This window comes from Protopterus annectens, chromosome 2.part1, assembly GCF_019279795.1.
Source record: "Protopterus annectens isolate FY-2018-M chromosome 2.part1, PAN1.0, whole genome shotgun sequence".
Taxonomy (NCBI): Eukaryota; Metazoa; Chordata; order Ceratodontiformes; family Protopteridae; genus Protopterus; species Protopterus annectens.
In genome coordinates, this window is record NC_056729.1 from 409,502,851 (window position 1) to 409,523,822 (window position 20,972).

General features: G+C 44.1%; 1 protein-coding gene across 2 annotated transcripts in view; it reads left to right on the forward strand.

Annotated features, from left to right (window-relative positions):
• NAF1 (nuclear assembly factor 1 ribonucleoprotein) overlaps positions 1-20,972 on the forward strand; it is a 1,472,570-nt gene that overhangs the window by 1,036,049 nt on the left and 415,549 nt on the right. For both annotated transcript variants that reach the window (XM_044062219.1, XM_044062220.1), the window contains exon 6: positions 17,754-17,911. In XM_044062219.1, the coding sequence (XP_043918154.1) occupies positions 17,754-17,911 (158 nt within the window). The remainder of the gene's footprint in view (positions 1-17,753; positions 17,912-20,972) is intronic.

The window sequence follows — 20,972 nt, forward strand, 5'->3', positions numbered from 1 at the left end:
TGCAACTTTAGCAGTAAGGGCTTTAAATTGCCAGTTTCAAATGCTTAAGTACCAACAATATTTAATGGCTCAGTTAAAACAGAAAATGCTTGCAAGCACAGAAGCTCCTGTCTATAAAGAAATGCAGGATTTATTACATGCAGTAGAACAGGTGGGAAAACATACTCTGCAATGTGGTTTTGATTCTTTACAGGCCTCTTGTAGAGCCGCAGTTACAGGTTCTGTGATTTGAAGACATGCTTGGTTAAAGGAACAGAGTTTACCTGATCATGTTAAGGTAAAATTATTGGATGCTCCTTTACAGCATGATACTTTGTTTGGTGTTAAGGCAGAAGGTGTGTTAAAGAAAATGGAGGATAAAGCTAAATCTATGCAAACAGTCAAGGATTTCTTACAGGTACAGCCACCTCGATTTAGCAGAAATTGGCCAACAAAGAATTGGTCCTTTCCAGTGTCAGACAGACCACAGAGAGGCAGATACAGACGCCCAAGGGGCAGATCTCAACCCCAAGTCTCTAACAGACAATGACAGTGGGGCACCTCAACCCCAAAAGGAGGTGAGGACAAGTCTCAACCTTACAGGAAACAGTCCCAATGACTTCCCCCTTCGTATGCCAAGCACTTCGGGGAAAACCAGCACTTTTTTCTCAAAGCTGGCAAACAAATTACCCAAGACAAATGTGTTCTGAATATTGTGTCTCAAGGTTACAGGTTCCACTTTCATACTTTACCAAGGCTAAAAGGAATGCCAGACCTGCCACAAAATCAATGGGTAGAGGCACAAAAACAAATTTCAGCCCTCATGGACATGAGAGCTATTCAAAAAGTACCACAACAGGAACAAGGACAAGGATTTTACTCAAGACACTTCCTGGTCCCCAGAAAGGACAAGGCCTGGAAGTCCATACTAGACCTTTCAATTCTAAATACTTGCCTGGATATTCCCAAATTCAAAATGTTGACATTACAGCAGCTTCTACCCATGCTGGGCAAGAAGGCTTGACTTGTTACTTTGAAACTCAGAGGCATACCTGCATGTCCCTTTCAGACAAAATTGCAGAAGATACCTCAGATTCAAAGCTGGTACAATGCACTACCAATTCTCTGCACTGCCCTTTGGATTATCTACTGCGCCCAGGGTCTTTACAAAGTGCCTGGCACCAGTAATTGCATTTTGCAGACAAAAAGGAATTCAAATATATCCATGCCTGGACGACTGCCTCATTCAAGCAGAGACAAAGGACATTCTTCTACAGCATCTGGCATTTGTAAAAAGGTTGCTAATTTTTCTAGGGTACACAGTAAATGAAAAGAAGTCAAAACTAGTGCCCTCACAACAGATTATATTCCTGGGTGCCAGCTTAAATACAACGGCCCAGATGGCTTATCTCACGCCAGACAAACAAGTTCAACTAACTCAATATTTTCAATTAATGGCAAAAAAGTCCCATCTCCCTGCAAGAAAAATTCTGCAGGCCCTGAGATTCATGGCATCCTGCATACTACTAATACCATATGCCAGACTGCATATGAGGAAATTACAATGGTACCTAAAAAGTGTTTGGACTCAACACTCACAGTTTAGAAGCAGTAATACCAATGATTCCCTGCCTACAACAGGAGTTTCAATGGTGGGCACAGGCATGTCACCTAAACAAGGGTCAGCCTTTTACCCTACCCACAGCCAGGCAGACACTAACAACAGATGCTTCGGATTACGCCTGAGGAGCACATATGGCAGGAAAATGCATTCAGGGCAAGTGGCCCACAGACCAAATGCATCTTCACATCAATCAAAAAGAGATGTTGGCTGTTCAAAATGCTCTAACAGCTTTCAAGGACCTTCTGCATCCAGGACAGTTATTATTAAAGACAGATGACACCACAGTAATGTGGTACATAAACAAGCAAGGGGGCATTTATTCTTATCCCCTATGCAGGCAAGCCATGACCTTGTAGAACACAGCTCTAACGTATCAAGTTCATCTGCAAGCATATTTCCTGCCAGGAAAGAAAAATACTCTGGCAGACGATCTAAGCAGAAATATCATGGACCTTCACGAATGGAAATTGAATCCACAAATCTTCAGCATGGTAACGCAAAAATGGGGATGCCCAAACATAGATCTTTTTGCCTCCCCACTGAATTGCCAACTACAAAAATTCTGCACAAGGACTTACCACACACAAGCATGGAAAGTGGATGCTCTCTCATTCAGCTGGAAAAGCCTAAAAGTTTATGCCTTCCCACCACTCTCCTTTCAGAGGTACTCCTAAAAGCCAGACGAGAAAAACCACAGATGATCCTGATTGCTCCAGACTGGCCACGCCAGCACCGGTACCCAATCTTAAAGAACTTATCTCAAGGCCCACCATGGATTTTGCCTCAAATTCCACACCTTCTGACTCAATAAAACAATCCGATCCTGTACGGTCAGCTCAAAACCCTAAACCTGGCTGCATGTCAGATTCATTAGTCACAGGCAACACCTCTCTCTAAAGCTGTTATGGATGTCATTTTGGAGGCCAGGAGGCCTAGCACCATGAACGCTTACTCAGAAAAATGGAAGAGATTCTGCGCCTGGAACCAGGCTCAAAGCCTTGACCCTCTTGTCCCAAACATTCCTCAGATTTTACAATACTTAACTGAGATGCTGGACAAAGGCCTATCCTTCTCATCAATTAATATGCACGCCTCTGCCATTTCAGCACATTGCAACACGGATCCTCCTTTATTCTCTCATCCCTTGCTAAAGCAGTACCTCAGAGGGGCTAAAAACATAAGACCACCCCGGAGAGCACCAACTCCGACTTGGGACCTCAATTTCGTTTTGGAAAAACTGACCCTGCCACCTTTTGAGTCAGCCAATACAGCCGATCTAAAATTTTTATCATGGAAAACAGCTCTGCTCCTGGCAGTAACTTCAGCATGAGTCTCAGAGCTACTGGCATTAATGGCAATGGAACCTTTTATAATTTTTCATCAGGACAGGGTTTCTTTAAGGACAAACCCTACCTTTATGCCAAAGGTAGTATCTAGTGTGGCTCTTAACCAAACCATCCATTTTCCAACTTTTTATCCAAACCCCCAGAATAAAGGGGAGAAACTTCTGCACACTTTGGGCATACACAGGCAGCTACACTTCTACTTGGACAAAACAAAAGCTTTTAGGAAAACTGAACAACTGTTTGTAACATATGCTGCAGGATCACAGGGCAAGGCTATCTCAAAGCAGACTATATCCAAACAGATAGGACACTGTGTTCGTTACTGCTACACACAGCATGGAAAATTAGTCCCTAATAACATTAGGCCACATTCCACCAGGACAACAGCCACTTCAACAGCCTTTCTCAGAGGAGTACCTACCAAGGAAAATTTGGAGGCTGCAACTTGGGAGTTCAGTGCACACCTTTACCAAGCATTACCACTTGCCTCTTTACTCTAAATCCAGAGTAGGATTTGCCACTGCAGATGTTCGTGTTACACTGCTGCAGTCATCACACTTGGGTTATCCTGCCGTCAGGCGGTCCCCCAGTTGGCCAGAGTTCCAAAGTCTTGGTCCGGCGTCGGTTGCTGTCGCTTCTTCCCTGACGTCTGTGCACCAGGGGTATATAAGATGCATCCGATGCCATTTTCTTCAGTCTTTCTTGCCACGCGGTGTCCGAAGCAGAAGCAGTTCGCAAGTGCCGGTCGGCTGACTCCTGAGATTTTCAAATCGAATTTCAGACCGAAGTCTTCAATAAAGCTAAGTACCCTGTTGGGGAACCTTTTCTTGCCTCAGTCCAATGTCAGAAAAAGTTAACAATTGCATTTCTTGTGGGAAGCAAATACCTCATAAGGACTTTCATTGTTATTGTATTCCTTGCCTAGTCCCAGACCACGATGTCACGGGTTGTTGGTTTTGTGCTAGGTTTAATAAACGAACTATTAAACGTCGGTTTGATTTTGCCCGACATTATTTTGGTAGGAAATTTAATTATACCATGCCGTCAGAGCAACCGACGACCGAAATGCATAAAAAATGTAAAGATAAGGACAGGCAGCCGAGACCCAAATCAGACTCCGAGGCCTCTGCTAGGCCAGTCGCCGGTTCTGCGGTTTTCAGTGAGGCGCCTACGCAGCTCCTGACGACTGCTGATTTAGAACCCCAGGCGACATCCGATTCACAACCCGGAGATTGCTAGGCCTCCACAACCTTTAACCTTAGGCCCATCCGACTCCATGCCTGAAGGAGATTCCGGTTCAGTTGAAACGCCTTCAGTTGCAGAAGGTGTCTTCAGACAGACTACACTCACTATTAAATCCCATGCAAAGCTGAAAACTCCTTTAAAAACAAAGAAGACTATAGCAGTCTCCAGTACAAGGCCCCATGCCTAAGAAACAGATGCTTAAGATGGCTGAAGACTTAATTACTCTAATCAGAGGTTCCCATCCCCCTCCTGATAAAAGGCCAAGACAGGAGGAGGACTATGCTTCCTCTGACCAGTTTTCAATTTCCTCAGACTCTTCTGAGGAACAGGAATATTCCTTTCCCCCTTATGAAGACTCTGATGCTGAAGTCTATCCCTTCTGCATCTCCCCCAGAAGACTACTCTTTTGGGGAAACCTTACATACCATGAGGAAACATTTCCACTGGGAAGGCCAGGATTATTCTGATTCTAAGAAAAGGCTCCGAGAGTTCCTTTGACTACCCCAGCACAGACCACTTGCCATTCCACCTGTATTAGATGTGGATGATGTTTACTCAGAATCTAGTCTTAACCCAGATTCACTACCTCCTGCACCAACCAAACCAGACAGATACTACAGAGTCCCTGACTCTCACAAATTCCTGTATAAAAGCCCTGTTGCTGACCCAGAAACCATTTCCCAGGGTCCCAAAGGGGTTAAGGCCTCTATTGCTAAAAATCCTGTGCCCTCTGAAAGGGATTCTAGAGCACTAGACAGACTGGGAAAGAAAGTATATACCTCAGCTACTCTAGCTATGAGGGCCTTAAATTGTCAGTTTCACATGCTGAATTATCAACAATATTTGATGTCTCAGTTAAAACAAAAAAATGCTCACATACAGAACAGCCTGATTACAAGGAAATGCAAGATTTATTGCATGCAGCTGAACAAGTGGGGAAACATACATTACAATGCGGATTTGATTCATTGGAAGCTTCTTGTAGAGCAGCAGTGACAGGGTCTGTCATACGTAGGCATGCTTGGTTAAAAGAACAAACTTTACCTGATCATGTTAAAGCAAAGTTATTGGATGCACCTTTACAGCAGGGTGTTTTATTTGGTGTAAAAGCAGAAGAAGTTTTAAAGAAAATGGAGGATGAGGCAAAATTTATGCAGACGGTAAAGGATTTTTTGCAGGTTCAACCCCCTCGTTTCAGCAGAAATTGTCCAACCAAAAACTGGTAATTTCCAGCTTCTGCCAGACCACAGAGGGGCAGATACACACACCCAAGGGGCAGAGGCCAGTCACAAGGCTCTTACCAGCCTCGACAATGGGGTGCCACAACCCAAAAAGGAGGACAAGACAGGTCTCAAACTACCAGAAGACAAACACAATGACTTACCCCTCAGACTTCCAAGCAAAACCCTCTTGGCAGCTCCCTTGGGGGGAAAACTAGCACTTTTTGCAGACAATTGGCACATCATCACAAAAGACAAATGGGTCCTAAATATTGTATCTCAAGGATACAGATTCCACTTTCACACTTTGCCAAGGATAAAAGGAATGCCAAACCTGCCAGCCAAATCAATGAGCAGAGGCTCAAAAGCAAATTTCAGCTCTCATGGACATGAGAGCCATTCAACAGGTTCCTACACAGGAGCAAGGACAAGGATTTTACTCAAGACTGTTTCTAGTTCCCTGAAAGGACAAAGCCTGGAGACCCATTCTGGACCTCTCAATTCTAAACACACATACCTGGAAGTACCCAAATTCAAGATGCTAACACTACAGCAACTTCTTCCCATGCTGGGCAAGAAAGCTTAGCTAGTAACGTTGGACCTCAAGGAGGCATACCTGCATGTCCCTGTCAGACAAAATTGCAGAAGATACCTCCGATTTATAGCAGGTTCAACCCATTACCAATTCTCTGCACTGCCCTTTGGCTTATCTATTGCGCCCAGGGTCTTCACAAAATGCCTGGCACCAGTAATTGCATACTGCAGACCAAGAGGGATTCAAATATATCCATACCTGGACGACTGCCTTATTCAAGCAGAAAGCAAGGACATTCTATTAAAGCATCTGGCGTTTGTCAAAAACCTACTAAGTTGCCTAGGGTACACAGTAAACGAAAAGAAGTCAAAACTAGTGCCCTCACAAGACATAATATTCCTGGGTGCCAGCTTAAATGCAATGGCCCAGATGGCTTATCTCACGCCAGACAAGCAACAACAGCTGACTCACTACTTCAAAATGATGGCAACAAAGACCCAACTCCCTGCAAGAAAAATTCTGCAGACCTTGGGATTCATGGCATTTTGCATACTACTAATACCATTTGCAAAACTGCATATGAAGAAATTACAATGGTATGTGAAAAGTGTATGGACTCAACACAGCCACAGCTTGGAAACAATAATTCCACTCATCCCCTGCCTTCAACAGGAGTTTCTATGGTGGGTTCAGGCATGTCATCTCAACAAGGGTCAGCCTTTTACCTTACCCACAGCCAGGCAAACTATAACAGATGCATCGGATTATACCTGGGGAGCGCACATGGCAGGACAATGTATTCAGGGCAAATGGTCTGCAGGCCAAAGGCATCTACATATCAATCAAAAAGAGATGCTAGCTGTACAAAATGCCCTAACAGCTTTCAAGGACCTCCTACATCCAGGACAACTCCTAATAAAGATGGACAGCACCACAGTGATGTGGTACATCAACAAGCAAGGGGGCACACACTCCTACCCCCTATACAGACAAGCAATGACCTTGTGGAACACAGCACTGACCTACCAAGTTCAACTACAGGCACAATTCCTGCCAGGAAAGAAAAACACATTGGCAGACGATCTAAGCAGAAACCTCACAGATCCTCACGAGTGGAAACTAGATCCACAAGTATTCGCAATAACTCAAAAATGGGGGAGCCCAGACATAGATCTGTTTGCTTCCCCCCCAAAACTACCAACTACGGAAATTCTGCACAAGAGCATATCACACACTAGCTTGGAAAGTGGACGCCCTCTCATTCAGTTCGAAAACATTGGCAGTGTATGCCTTTCCTCCACTGCCTCTTCTGGCAAAGGTGCTGTGGCCAGATTAGAGAGGCCACAGATGATACTCATTGCTCCAGACTGGCCACGCCAACACTGGTATCCAATACTAAGGAACATGGCTCAAGGCCCACCATGGATTTTACCTACAATTCCTCACCTGCTCACTCAGCAAAACAATCAGATTCTACACAGCCAGCTCAAGACTTTAAATCTGGCTGCATGGCAAATTGCCTAAACAACCAGTCAACACTTCTCTCTAAAGCTGTGATGGACGTCATTCAGGAGGCCCAGCACCAGGAAAGTCTATTCAGACAAATGGAAAAGATTATGCGCCTGGAACCAGGCTACAGGCCAAAACCCCCTTGTACCAAATATTCCTCAGGTTCTTCAATATTTAACTGAGATGTTGCACAAAGGACTTTCCTTCTCATCTATTAAGATCCACGCCATAGCTATTTCAGCTCAATACAACACGGACCCTCCTATATTTTCACATCCATTACTAAGACAGTTCCTCAGAGGGGCTAAGAACATAAGACCGCCCCGGAGAGCACCAACACCAACTTGGGATCTCAACTTTGTTTTGGAAAAACTTACACTACCGCCCTTTTGAACCAGCTTTCACAGCTGATCTACAATTCCTATCATGGAAAACTGCCCTACTGCTAGCAGTAACTTCAGCACGAAGAGTCTCAGAACTACAGGCCCTAATGGCAGTGGAGCCTTTCATCATTTTTCATCAAGACAGAGTCTCTTTACGAACTAACCCTTCCTTTATGCCAAAGGCCATTTCCAGTGTGGCCCTAAACCAAACCATTAATTTGACAACCTTTTACCAAGGTTTACCAAGCAAATCTGACCAGCTCTTTGTATCCTATGCTGCAGAATCACAAGGAAAAGCTATCTCAAAACAGACCATTTCAAAATGGATAGGACATTGCATCCGTTTCTGCTACACACACCATGGGAAGTCTGTGCCTGGTAACATCAGGCCCCATTCCACCAGGGCTACAGCAACATCAACAGCCTTCCTCAGAGGGGTACCAACCAAGAATATTTTGGAGGCTGCAACTTGGAGTTCAGTGCACACCTCACCAAGCACTATCACTTACCTCTATACTCTAAAACCAGAGCTGGCTTTGCCACTGCAGTTCTGCAGGGCCTACTAGCCTCACCAAACCCTGTTTAGTTCCACCACCCATCTTTAGCTTTGGGATTCAACCCAAGTGCGATGACTGCAGCAGTGTAACACGATAAACATAGTACAGTTTTGTACCTACCATAAATGTAGATGTTCGAGTGTTCACACTGCTGCAGTCCAGGTTACCCTCCCTCCATCCCCTCTGAACTAGCTGGAGTTATCTATACCTTTCTATCCTATACAACCTTTGTGGTGTATTTGCTTGTAACTGAAGGAATTGTTTTATTTTTATATATATATATTTTTTATTAGCAATATGTATTGCCTACCTATTGGGGGCACCTGACATCTGGGGCAAGAAAAACTGAAGAAAATGGCGTCGGATGCATCTTGTATACCCCTGGCGCACTGACATCAGAGAAGAAGCGACAGCAACCGACGCTGGAACAAGACTTTGGAACTCTGGCCGCCTGATGGCAGGATAGCCCTAGTGTAATGACTGCTGCAGTGTGAACACTCAAACATCTACATTTATGGTAGGTACAGAACTGTAATTTTTCCCAGAAAGTCTTGTTATATCTTCGGTGAAGATCAGAGAAGATGATATAAAATTTAGTTGGTGGGATATTGGTAATAATTGTGTGCATCATAATTCAGATTCCCCCCTCTGGCTGTAGGAAATGTTTGGCTGCCCATTTAATCCTTGAAGGTTCTTACTCCCAAGTTAAGTATTTTAATTTATTTTATATTTGTTGACCAGGTTTAAATGTAAAATACTAAGGAAAGTGGAGTTAAAAACAGTGGACAGCTTCATCCAAAGGGAGTAGTTTTAAGGGATTCCAGTTCACTTTTGATTAGTAAAGATTTGAAAGTTTCAGGATTATAGCTGATTAGTTGTCTGTGTTTGATAAACCTTTTAGGTGTAGCCTGATGGGATCTTAGTATTTTTCCTGGGCGATAATTACTTAGGGAATTTGGTAGCATTTCAGGGTTATGGTATTTGGAAGGGTGAGAGACTAGAATCCAGTCAAGGAGAGATGAAGCTGTAAGGGAGTTATTGAAATAAGTGGGATCAGAGATGAGTTGAGTAAAGCCATAGAGATTAAGGTGTTGTGAGGAGTTTTAAGAGCAGAGATAGTCAGTTAATATTGACGTACTCAAGAATGATGGTTTCATTTGGGATGTGTTGGGAGGGGTCTATATTAGATCACCGAATGCTTAAAAAAGCAAACAGTGATTAATCGACCCTATATAAGCGAAAACTTACAACTTCGAACTGTCAGAACAGCGATTTTTTTTTCCCCCTAGGGAAAAACAATCACTGTTCCGACAAAAAAAAAAAAAACACTTTACACATTACATTAAGTGGGGGCGCCCCCAACACCCCCATCCATGTGGGGGGCTGCACCCCCCCCTACTTAAATATACCAACTCCGAGACCGCACTACAGTGACGAAAATGACAAAGTAACGAAGTGGCCATGCAAATTCTTTCCCAGGGAAAGAATTCGCTCAAAAGCCGCTCCGATGTTTTGCCGTTTCAGGCTTTTCAGTTTGACCAAGACACATTCAAAAGATCTTCAGTCTTATAATAGGGAACCGTTGGGAGTTATGAGCAAGCATATTTTCCAGTAGGGAGATATTATCACCTGGTGGAATGTAAATTGCTACAATGGTGATAGTGGAATGGCTGTTAATATTTAGGTTTATAGATAAAATTTCGGCTGGGGAGAAGGCTTGGGATGTAAAAGTAGAGTTAGAAATGGTAAGCTATTTAGAGTGTAGGATAGCAACACCTCCGCCTTTCCTTTTTGGTTGCTCTAGACAGTGTATGCCATAGCCAGAGGGCAAGATCTCTATGTCTTGGTGTTGGGATTTCAACCAGGTTTCAGTCAGAACAAGGATATCAGGTGTATGATGGGAGATCCAAGCATGTAGTTCACTTTACTTTACTTTACTCAGTGTTTATAGAATAGAAGGAAAGATGTTTGGTTGGGAGATTATTAACTTTGGGGTTAGGAGGGCTAGCAGTGGAGTGTGTTGAACCAGGGTTGGGATGAATGTCTCCAGCTAAGAGAATGTTTTTGTGGCGGTAGAGGAGTCTGAGCATATTAGCAGTGGGAGTGTACTATTTGATATTGTGTTCGGTAGGGTGAGTTGGGTCTTAGGTAAGTGTATTTTTGGTAAGGGAGTATTTAATGAGAAGATAGATGGAAAACTGGTGAAGGTTTGGTGATTATTTATATGGCTACAGCAATTTGGGTTTGCAGGGGTGATATGTTTGGGGTGTAAGTGGATGTTAAGTGATGTGAGTATAAAGAGGAGGAGTAGCAGAGGCAGTAATAGGATGGATGTAGTTAGAAATGCATAGATTTTACTCTTGGAGGAGTACATATTGTAGGGTGATGTCCTTCAAGAATGGAACTGCAGTCATAACATATGGGTTGTTCTGCCTCAGGCAGCCCTCGGTTGGCCGAATTCCAAAGTCTGGGTCCGGCGTCAGCTGGTGTCGCCTCCTCTCCGACGTCACAACGGCTGGAGTATAAAGGCATCAGCCGACGCCATCTTCTTCAGTCTTTCTTGCCGTGCGGTGCCCGAAGCAGAAGCAGTTCGCAAGTGCCGGTCGGTCAGCTCCTGAGTTTTCAGTACCGAAGTCATCTAAAAGCTAAGTACCCCGTTGGGGAACATTTTTTCTTGCCTCAGCCGATGTCAGAACAAATTGAGAAAGTTAATAATTGTTTGTCTTGTGGTAAACAAATACCTCATAAGGACTTCCATTCTTACTGTCTTCCTTGCCTGGGCCCCAGACCACGACGTCTCGGCCTGTGCTGCCTGTGCTTGCTTTAATAAGCGCACTCTCAGGCGCCGGGCAGAATTTGCTGAAGACTTTTTTGGCGAATCCTTCGCGTATATCATGCCGTCAAATCTACCGACAGCTCAATCTTCCAAAAAACGGAAGGAACGGGACCGGCATCCTCGGCCCGCGTCCTCTACCGATACTACTCCTAGACCCTCCGCTAGTGCTTCGGTCCCTGCAGAAGCGATAATTCAGCCGCTCCAGACAGACGACGCAGCGTTATCCAGTCCTTCGGTCCCGGAGACCTCTCTGGTGCCGGTTGTTGATTTTCCTCCGGATACCGAAGTTCATGATTTACCCGACACCATTCCGGTGGACAAGATCACCCCTGCACGTGGGGCTGCTAGGCCCCCTGTATCTATGTCCATCAAGGCCTTTGCACGTGCTAAGGCCGCCAGCCAGGCCAAGGCCCATCCTAAACCTGCTGTCCAGGCCTCCTCTTCTGATAAACAGATAATGTCTCTTGCTGCAGACCTTATTTCCCTTATCAGGGGGTCTCAGCCTCACCCAGACAGGGGTTCTCAACCTCCTGCAGAGAAAAGGCCTAGAACTGAGCAGACTGAGAACCTCTCCTCAGATGAGGCCTCTGGGGATTCTGAGCATTCAGATATCCAAGAAGAATCCTTCCAGGCCTATGAGGACTCTGATGCTGAGGAATCAATCCCCTCTGCCTCTCCTCCAGAGGATTTCTCTTTTGGTGAAGTCCTGCACTCTGAGGGAACACTTCCAATGGCAGGGTCAGGAATTCTCTGATTCCAGGAAAAGGCTCCGTACCTTCCTAAAGCTTCCCCAGCACAGACCTTTAGCTATTCCTCCTGTGATGGATGTTCTGGATGATGTTTTCTCTGATTCCATTGCTAACCCTGACTCTCTTCCCCCTGCTCTTGTCAAGCCAGACAGATATTACAGAGTCCCTGACACTCACAAACATCTCTTTAAGGCCCACACCATGGATTTAGAAACTATTTCACAGGGTCCCAAGGGAGTGGCTACCTCCACTGCCAAAAATCCTTTGCCAGCGGATAGGGAAGCCAGGTCTATGGAGAGATGGGGTAAAAACGTTTATACCTCTACCACCCTGGCAATGAGGTCTCTTAACTGCCTTTTTCATATGTTTCAGTACCAGGATTTTTTGCTGGATGATTTACAGAAAGTTAGCCTCCCCTGAGCCTATTGACAGAAAGGCATTGCAGGATCACATACATAACACTCAGCAGGTTAACAATCATTTTCTTCAGTGTGGCTATGATGCATTGGAAGCTTCATGTAGGGCAGCTATGACTTGGGGCTGTGATACGTAGACATGCTTGTTTAAAAGATCAGCCACTGCCAGACCATGTCAAAGTAAAGTTACTTGATGCACCTCTGGAAAAACAGAAACTTTTTGGCGCTAATGCACAAGATGTGTTGAAGTCCATTGAGGAAAAAGCTAAGTCAGTACAGACAGTCGAGGATTTCCTCCAGGTTCAGCCACCCAGATTCAGTAGAAACTGGCCCTCAAAAAATTGGTCCTTCCCCGACTTGGACAGGTTTCAAAGGGGAAAGAACAGGCGTGGCCGAGGCCAACACCGAGGCTCCTACAGGGGATGCCAATGGCAACCTACAACTCAAAGAAGTGCTGCAGCCAGTCCAGCTGCACCACAAGGACAATCACAATGACTTGACTTTCATACCGCCTACAAGGGCTCAGACAGAAGCACCCTTGGGCGGAAAATTATCCTTATTCTCAAAAAACTGGCATATCTTAACCAAGGACAGTTGGATTCTGGATTTAATAGACAAGGGTTACAGATTCCACTTCCATACTTTATCTACAAGACAAGGCATGCCAAACCTGCCACACCATCAAAGGGCAGAGGCACTCATTCAAGTTTCAAAGCTATTAAGTATAAAAGCAATAGAAAAGGTACCTCCCCAGGAACAAAGCCAGGGATTCTATTCAAGACTGTTCCTTGTTCCAAGAAAGGAAAACAAATGGAGGCTTATACTGGACTTGTCTACTCTAAATACCTTTCTCATTGTGCCAAAGTTCAAAATGCTAACGTTACAGCAACTCCTTCCCATGCTGGGCAAGGGGTCTTTGCTGGTTACTCTGGACCTCAAGGAGGCATACCTGCATGTCCCAATCAGACAAAGCTGCAGAAGATACCTCAGATTTCTTGTAGGGACAGAGCACTATCAATTCTCAGCATTGCCACCTGGCTTATCTACTGCGCCCAGAGTGTTCACGAAATGCCTGGCATCAGTAGTGGCACACTGCAGACTCCAGGGAATTCAAATATACCCCTACCTGGACGACTGCCTCATACAAGCAGACAACAGACAAACCTTAATAAAAAACTTGGACTATGTCATGCAATTACTACAGGCCTTGGGATACACAGTCAACATTCAAAAGTCAAGGCTACTGCCATCCCAACAGATTATTTTTCTAGGAGCCAAACTGTACAGACCAAACACAGATGGCCTACCTCACAGAGGAAAAACAACAACAGTTACCAGAGTACTTCAAAGGCCTAGCACAGTTCCCCCAGCTGACTGCAAGGAAACTCCTGCAGGCCCTGGGGTTCATGGCATCATGCATTCTCCTGATACATTTGGCAAGACTTCATATGAGAAAGCTGCAATGGTATTTGAAAAGTTTATGGTCACAACACAGCCAAAGCCTAGAGGACGTAATCCCACTTATTCCATGTCTGCAAAAGGAATTCTTGTGGTGGGCTCAAGCAAGTCAATTAAACAAAGGCATGTTATTCAACAGACCTCAAGCAGGTAAAATAATTACAACAGACGCTTCAGATCATGGATGGGGGGCGCACATGGAGGGCAGATGCGTTCAAGGTCAATGGACACCAAAGGAAAGACATCTGCACATAAACCAAAAAGAGATGCTGGCAGTCATACATGCAATCGAGAGTTTCGAAAAATCACTGCAGCAAGGACATTTACTAATAAGGACAGACAACACCACTGTCATGTGGTATATAAACAAGCAGGGAGGGACTCATTCATACCCCCTCTGCAGACTAACAGTGATTCTCTGGGAAAAAGCACTGAGTCGGAAGATGCACCTGCAATCCCAGTTTGTGCCAGGCAAGGACAATGTACTGGCGGACAGGTTGAGCAGAAATTTCTTGGATCCACACGGATGGATGCTGCATCCACACATGTTCTCACAAATAACAAAGACATGGGGAAGACCGGACATAGATCTATTTGCGTCTCACACGAATCATCACCTGGAAAAGTTCTGTACCAGGACCCACCATGCACTAGCCTGGGCAACGGATGCTCTCTCCTTCAGCTGGAGTTCCCTAAAAATTTATGCATTTCCCCCTCTGCCACTGTTGACCAAGGTGATCCTGAAGATCAAAGCAGAACAACCAACGGGCATTTTGATAGCTCCAGACTGGCCAAAGCAACACTGGGTACCCATTGCTATTGAGCATAACTCGGACCAAACCGTGGCTTCTGCCCCTATGGCCCCTGCTCCTAACACAGCACAATTACAGGGCTGTTCACCAAAACCTGAAAACATTACATCTGACAGCCTGGAGGTTACTTTAACTCCTTCCGCTTCCAATCTTTCCAAGGCAGTTCAGGACATCTTATTGGAAGCACGCAGACCATCCACCAGAAAAGCCTATTAAGCCAAGTGGAAGAGATTCAGCATCTGGGCTGCCAACAGGGGTCAGGATACAACAGTACTGAATATACCTCAGATATTGGAATACTTGGCAGAAATGTTTCATTCTGGACTCTCATATTCTTCCATAAAGATTCATGCCTCAGCAATCTCAGCAAGATACAATTGTGATCCACCAGTGTTCTCACATCCTTTGCTAAGACAGTTCCTGAGAGGAATAAAGAATATCTAGCCTCCCAGAAAACAACCTGTACCTGCATGGGACCTCAATTTTGTACTGGAAAAATTATCTCTGCCTCCCTTTGAGCCAGCAGCAACCTCGGAGATGCAATTTCTGTCATGGAAAACGTTTTTTTCTATTGGCAGTTACATCAGCAAGAAGAGTCTCGGAGATACAGGCACTCATGGCAGTACCTCCTTTCCTCATTTTCCATCAGGACAGAGTCTCTCTAAGAACAAATCCTTCTTTCATGCCAAAGGTGATTTCCAGGGTGTCTCTAAATCAAGCTATTCACCTTCCTACCTTCTTTCCCAATCCTCAAAATAGAGGGGAAAGACTGCTACATACCTTGGACATACACAGGCAACTACGCTACTACTTGGACAGAACTAAGGCCACCAGAAAGTCTGACCAGCTGTTTGTAGCCTATGCTGCTGGAATACAAGGAAAAGCAATCTCCAAGCAAACAGTTTCAAAATGGATTGGACACTGCATCAGATTCTGCTATTCTCACCATGGGAAAAGTGTGCCAGCCAATATTAGGCCACATTCCACCAGAGCTATAGCCACATCCACAGCTTTCCTAAGAGGAGTGGCTACAAAGGACATTCTAGAGGCTGCTACATGGAGCTCTGTGCATACATTTACCAAACACTACAACCTGCCTTTATACTCCAGATCCCGAGCAGGCTTTGCTTCGGCAATCCTGCAGGGCATTTTAGCTACACCTTCTTTTTCTTAGCTCCATCCACCCCCAGCTTGGCTATGGTATTCAACCCATATGTTATGACTGCAGTTGCATTCTTGAAGGACATAGTACAGTTTTGTACCTACCATAAATGTAGATGTCTGATAGATATGCAACTGCAGTCGGATTTTCCCTCCCGCCTTCCCCTCTTTTCCTTCATTTGGGTCCATCCCCCCTGTTCCTTTAGCTGGGGATATCTCCTATGGTGTATCTGTTTATTACTGTTGTGCATGTCTGGAATTGTTTATCCATTCTCCAAATTTAGCCTTCTTAGGAGGGCACCTGGCATCTGGGGCAAGAAATACTGAAGAAGATGGCGTCGGCCGATGCCTTTATACTCCAGCCGTTGTGACATCGGAGAGGAGGCAACACCAGCCGACGCCGGACCCAGACTTTGGAATTCGGCCGACCGAGGGCTGCCTGAGGCAGGGCAAACCCATATGTTATGACTGCAGTTGCATATCTATCAGACATCTACATTTATGGTAGGTACAAAACTGTACTTTTTTAGTTAATAAAATGCACGGGAGTACAGTTTTTTGGTCCATTAGATAGTGGATAATAGTGTATACCAGCTAGTACCATTAGGAGGGGTGAAGTTAGAATATTTTGTTGTAGCAGCAAGTGGGTTGAGGTATAGTCTATTATATAGTGAAAGACGGGAGGGGGAGGGTTATGTTGTGGGAGGTGCAAAGTAGTTAGCTATAAAGGAAATGATATAGGGGGTGGGTAGGAATAGGGGTGGTAGGGGAGCGAAGTGAGCTCGAGCGAAGCAAGAGCGAATGGAGCGGGTTGAGCCAAGCACAGAGTCAAGCACAGTTACTAAAAACTCTAACAGAATAAGGCTATGTACTGTTCATAGTAAGAATAAGAGGTTTTGTTGTGTAGTACTATCAGGTAAGAAATAACTTAAAATAGGCTCGGTTAGAAATATCTTAACACAGGCTAGAGTCCAGCATGTAATAGACATAAGTTTGTTGAAACCAACATTTTGCAACCGTTTAATGCAGCATGCAGGACTTTTAACAGTACGCTGCTAGTATGGAAATGAAAAAGACAAACTTGACAGATAGCGGAGGAGAGAAAAAATAATAAAATTTGTTACCAAATATGGGGTTTAGCGCACAAAAGATAGATGGAGGTATTTCAGAGAGGACAGAAAGAGAAAGTCAAACAATATAAACACTAACTGTTAAGACTACCACATCTGCATTCACTCTAGCACAGTAGTACAAATGCAATGCTACACAAAAATTAGCTTTAAAACACTGCTACAGTTAATAAATATACTTAGAAAAAAACAGATACAGATGTGTGATCACTGTGAAAAAGTGATGCATTCCTCTGAACATAGCAGAACACAGTCACAGCTAGACAGCAGGCTAGCTCACCTGTTGCAGTGAGCATTATATAACTACAGCATATTTGAAATGTATGACAAGTAAAAAGTTGTTACTAAAGCTGGGAAAACAGTAAGCAAACAAATGCATTAACCAATGGATAAAACTCACAGCAAGATAGCAGCTAAAACTACTGTAGATGAACCAGGCATGAAAGTATACAGTGCAGCATTTATAATAAGTGAGTTTTAAAACTCCTATAATGCTTATGGTTCATCCTTCTGAAGAACATTGAACCGACAGCTGTCTGTCTTCAAAGATATCTTTTTGTTATGCTGTGGGAGACAACTGGTCTTTTGAATTTGCCCAAATTTTGCAGTTCCATCTCTTAACCTACTCCCATTAGATAAGTATCTAATTTTGTTATCTTTCCAAAAACAGTGAATGGTAAGAAAACTGTAAAGCCACTCAAATCTCTTAACCAATTTTTTTTTCTAGTTAAACAATTGGCTAATGCAGCATGAATGCTAATGTTGTTATGGTATGTTTTTGCTTTTTTGTCAGGTGTTTGAAATATTTGGACCAGTTCGTCATCCATACTATGTTATTCGCTTTAATGATGAGTCCCATATTCAGTCCAAGGGATTACAAACAAGAGAAACGATGTATTTCGCCCCGGCTGTGAAAGATTTTACACAGTACATATTTGCAGAAAAATTAAAGTGAGTTTGGTTTCATCATAAAAACTGCTTGTTTTTATTAATTTCAGATACCATTCTTTGAGAGCCTAAGTGTTTCAGTTTTATTAGAGTTTCAAACCGAGTAATTTTATGTAAGGAATGGAATACTGTGACAGATGAAATCAGGAAGAGCTAGATGACCACATATCAAGAAGAATGTAATCATTCTCCTGCAGTTTGATGTTTTAGTATGTCCGCCTGTCCTTTTCATCTATTAGGTTGTTAAAAAGCAGCATCTGGTTGTTTTAGGGATAATAACCTCCTGTTTTGTTGCTGTTGTCATCTACTTAAACACCCCACTTTCAGCACTTGGGTAGACAGGGCCTCCACCTCTTACCCATTTTTCGCCATTCTTATTCTTCAGGGGCAGGGTATGGGTATTGTAGTCTCTGGGTTGTCACAGTGCAGCGTGGGGCATATTTATACAATTTTCTTTCTACCCATTTAGCCTTTTCCTCATAGTTTCCAGGTTATAATGACTCGTCCAACTGTGTCATGCTTTTGAAAAAGAGAGATTTGGCATCCTTCTCTGATTCTTCTTGCCTTTGTGTCTTCAAGTCTCTGTATTGGCAGAGAACTCTTGTGGTAAAGGTGAGCTTGCCTGTCAGCTGCTTCCTTCCTATCATGCTTGACCTGTCTGTACGTGGACCTTTATGTAAAACCAGGTTTTTGCAGCATGTTTTCTTTACCTTGTAACAAACAATGTGTTGTAAGGAGGACACTAAGGATAATCACAAGGCTTTCTTTAGTTATGTTAGGAACCTGGGTGATAATTCCCAGATATGCTCAGAATTAGTCCAAAATGACAAAAAATACACCGAACCCACAGACATTGCCAACATCCTAGCTGACAGTTTCAGCGCAACCCCCACCAAAAGGGCAAATATCTATCCCAGCAGAGTGCTGCCCCCCTGACATCTCAGATGCTCAGGTAAGAGCTGCCCTCTCCAAAGCAAAAAACACAGCATCAATGGGACCACATGGTGTCCCGGGCTGCGTAATACATGAACTCCAAGAAGAGCTAAACCCAAACATAAAACTACTGTTCAATCTCAGCCTTACTACAGGATATGTGCCCAAAGGGTGGCGTACAGCAACAGTGGTCCCTCTCCATAAAGGTGGTGCCTCTACGGATCCTGGAAACTATCGCCCCATAAGCCTGTCTAGCTTGGTCTGCAAAGCTATGGAAAGGATCATCATGGACCTCATAAATAAAGATATTGGGGACCTACAGACACTGGATCCTACCCAGTTCGGCTTTAAGGGCAGATCTTGCCTCTTAAACCTGGTTGATTTCTTTGAAACAGTCACCAAGGCCATTGACGAGAGGAAGGTGGTCCACACAGCCTACCTGGACCTCGCAGAAGCTTTCGATACAATACCCCACTCGGGCATTATAGATAAGCTCACCAGCTTAAATATAAACCCCTATGTCACTAGATGGATTGCAAACTGGCTCAAGGACAGAACCCACATGGTTAGAATTGCTGGAGCCATGTCAGACTCCAAACCAGTTACAAGTGGTGTCCCACAAGGCTCAGTCCTGGGACCTCTCTTGTTCGGTATATATTTCTCGGAGGTACAGGCCAACACGGAAGGACTGTGGCTGACCAAGTTCGCAGATGACTGCAAACTGGGCGCCATAATCGACTCTCCAGCCGACACAAGCATCCTCCAAAAGGGCCTCATAGAAACAGACAACTGGTGCCAAAGCCATGGCCTCAAGCTAAATGCCAAAAAGTGTGTAGTCATCCCCTTTGGCAAAAACACAAATTACCACATAGGTGGTAATCCATTAAGTACAGAAGAAGTAATTAGGGACCTGGGGACCCAAGTTGATAGCAATCTCTCATTTGACAACCACGTGGCCAAAGTGGTTAGAAAAACATTTTATATAGCCCACCTAATCATGAAGGGATTCGCATCTAGATCAGGGGAGGTCATCGTGCCTCTTTACTCATCCCTCATCAGGCCCATAATTGAGTACAATGCCCCTTTTGTGATGTACCTTACCAGACACCTGCAGCAACTGGAAAGACCCCAAAAGTACCTCACCAAGAGGATCAAAGGGCTCAAACAGATGCCATATGCTGCCCGGTTAAAGAAACTCCAGCTCTACTCAGTTGCATACCGCCTGTTCAGAGGCGATCTGTGCTTGACATATAAAGCCATGTCCAACCCGGAATTAATGGACATGCTGCACCTCAGAAAATCCAAATCCCATCGAGCTACTCGCTCGAGAGACTTGAACCTCAGCACTGAAATAAATAGGACATGCTGGAGGGACAGATTCATAACACAGAGGCTCCCTTCACTCTGGAATAAAATCCCAGACCAGGTTAGGCAGTGTCCCTCATTGACACTCTTCAAGAGGAATCTTGATGAGTGGATGGGAGATCGTAGGTTTACCCCCGGGTATCACTTCTGTGTCACTGTTAGACAGAGGCACAGTATACTAACCTCGAAAAAGGGCATAGCAAAATAAATTTAAAATGGGTGGCGAAAGCCAAACACATTCTGGCTAGGCTTATAAATGCCCTAGGGCAGATAGCCTAGCCTAGTATGAACCTATGAACCTATGTGCTGAGGGCCATCCTCATCAACCAAGTTGGACTGAAACCACAGTCTTTCAGTCAGCTTAACATCTAAAACGTTTTCAAGCTACCAGTCCTCTCCTTTACTCTTAAAGCTCCATTGTCTAGCTTCGTCTGTAAATCTCTTGTCCCAGTAATTACACATGCATCTGAAATAAACATCCCCATGATGCATTTCACAAAAAAATATTTTGCTGGGTAAAACTTGATTGCTTTTTGAAATTTTATCTGATTATTTTGACTTTTTATTTATTCTGTCTTTCATGTCATAACAGACAAAACTTTTTCCTGTTTTTGACATTCTTTTTTGCTTCATCAAGCTTAACTTGCTCTACTTTTACTATTAGTTACTGATTCTTCATGCTTCCATTTAGTTCTTGTGTTATAAAAGATGTATTTAACTTCAGTAAAGTGAGTTTATTGCTAGTTTTGCTGGATTCCTCATCAGT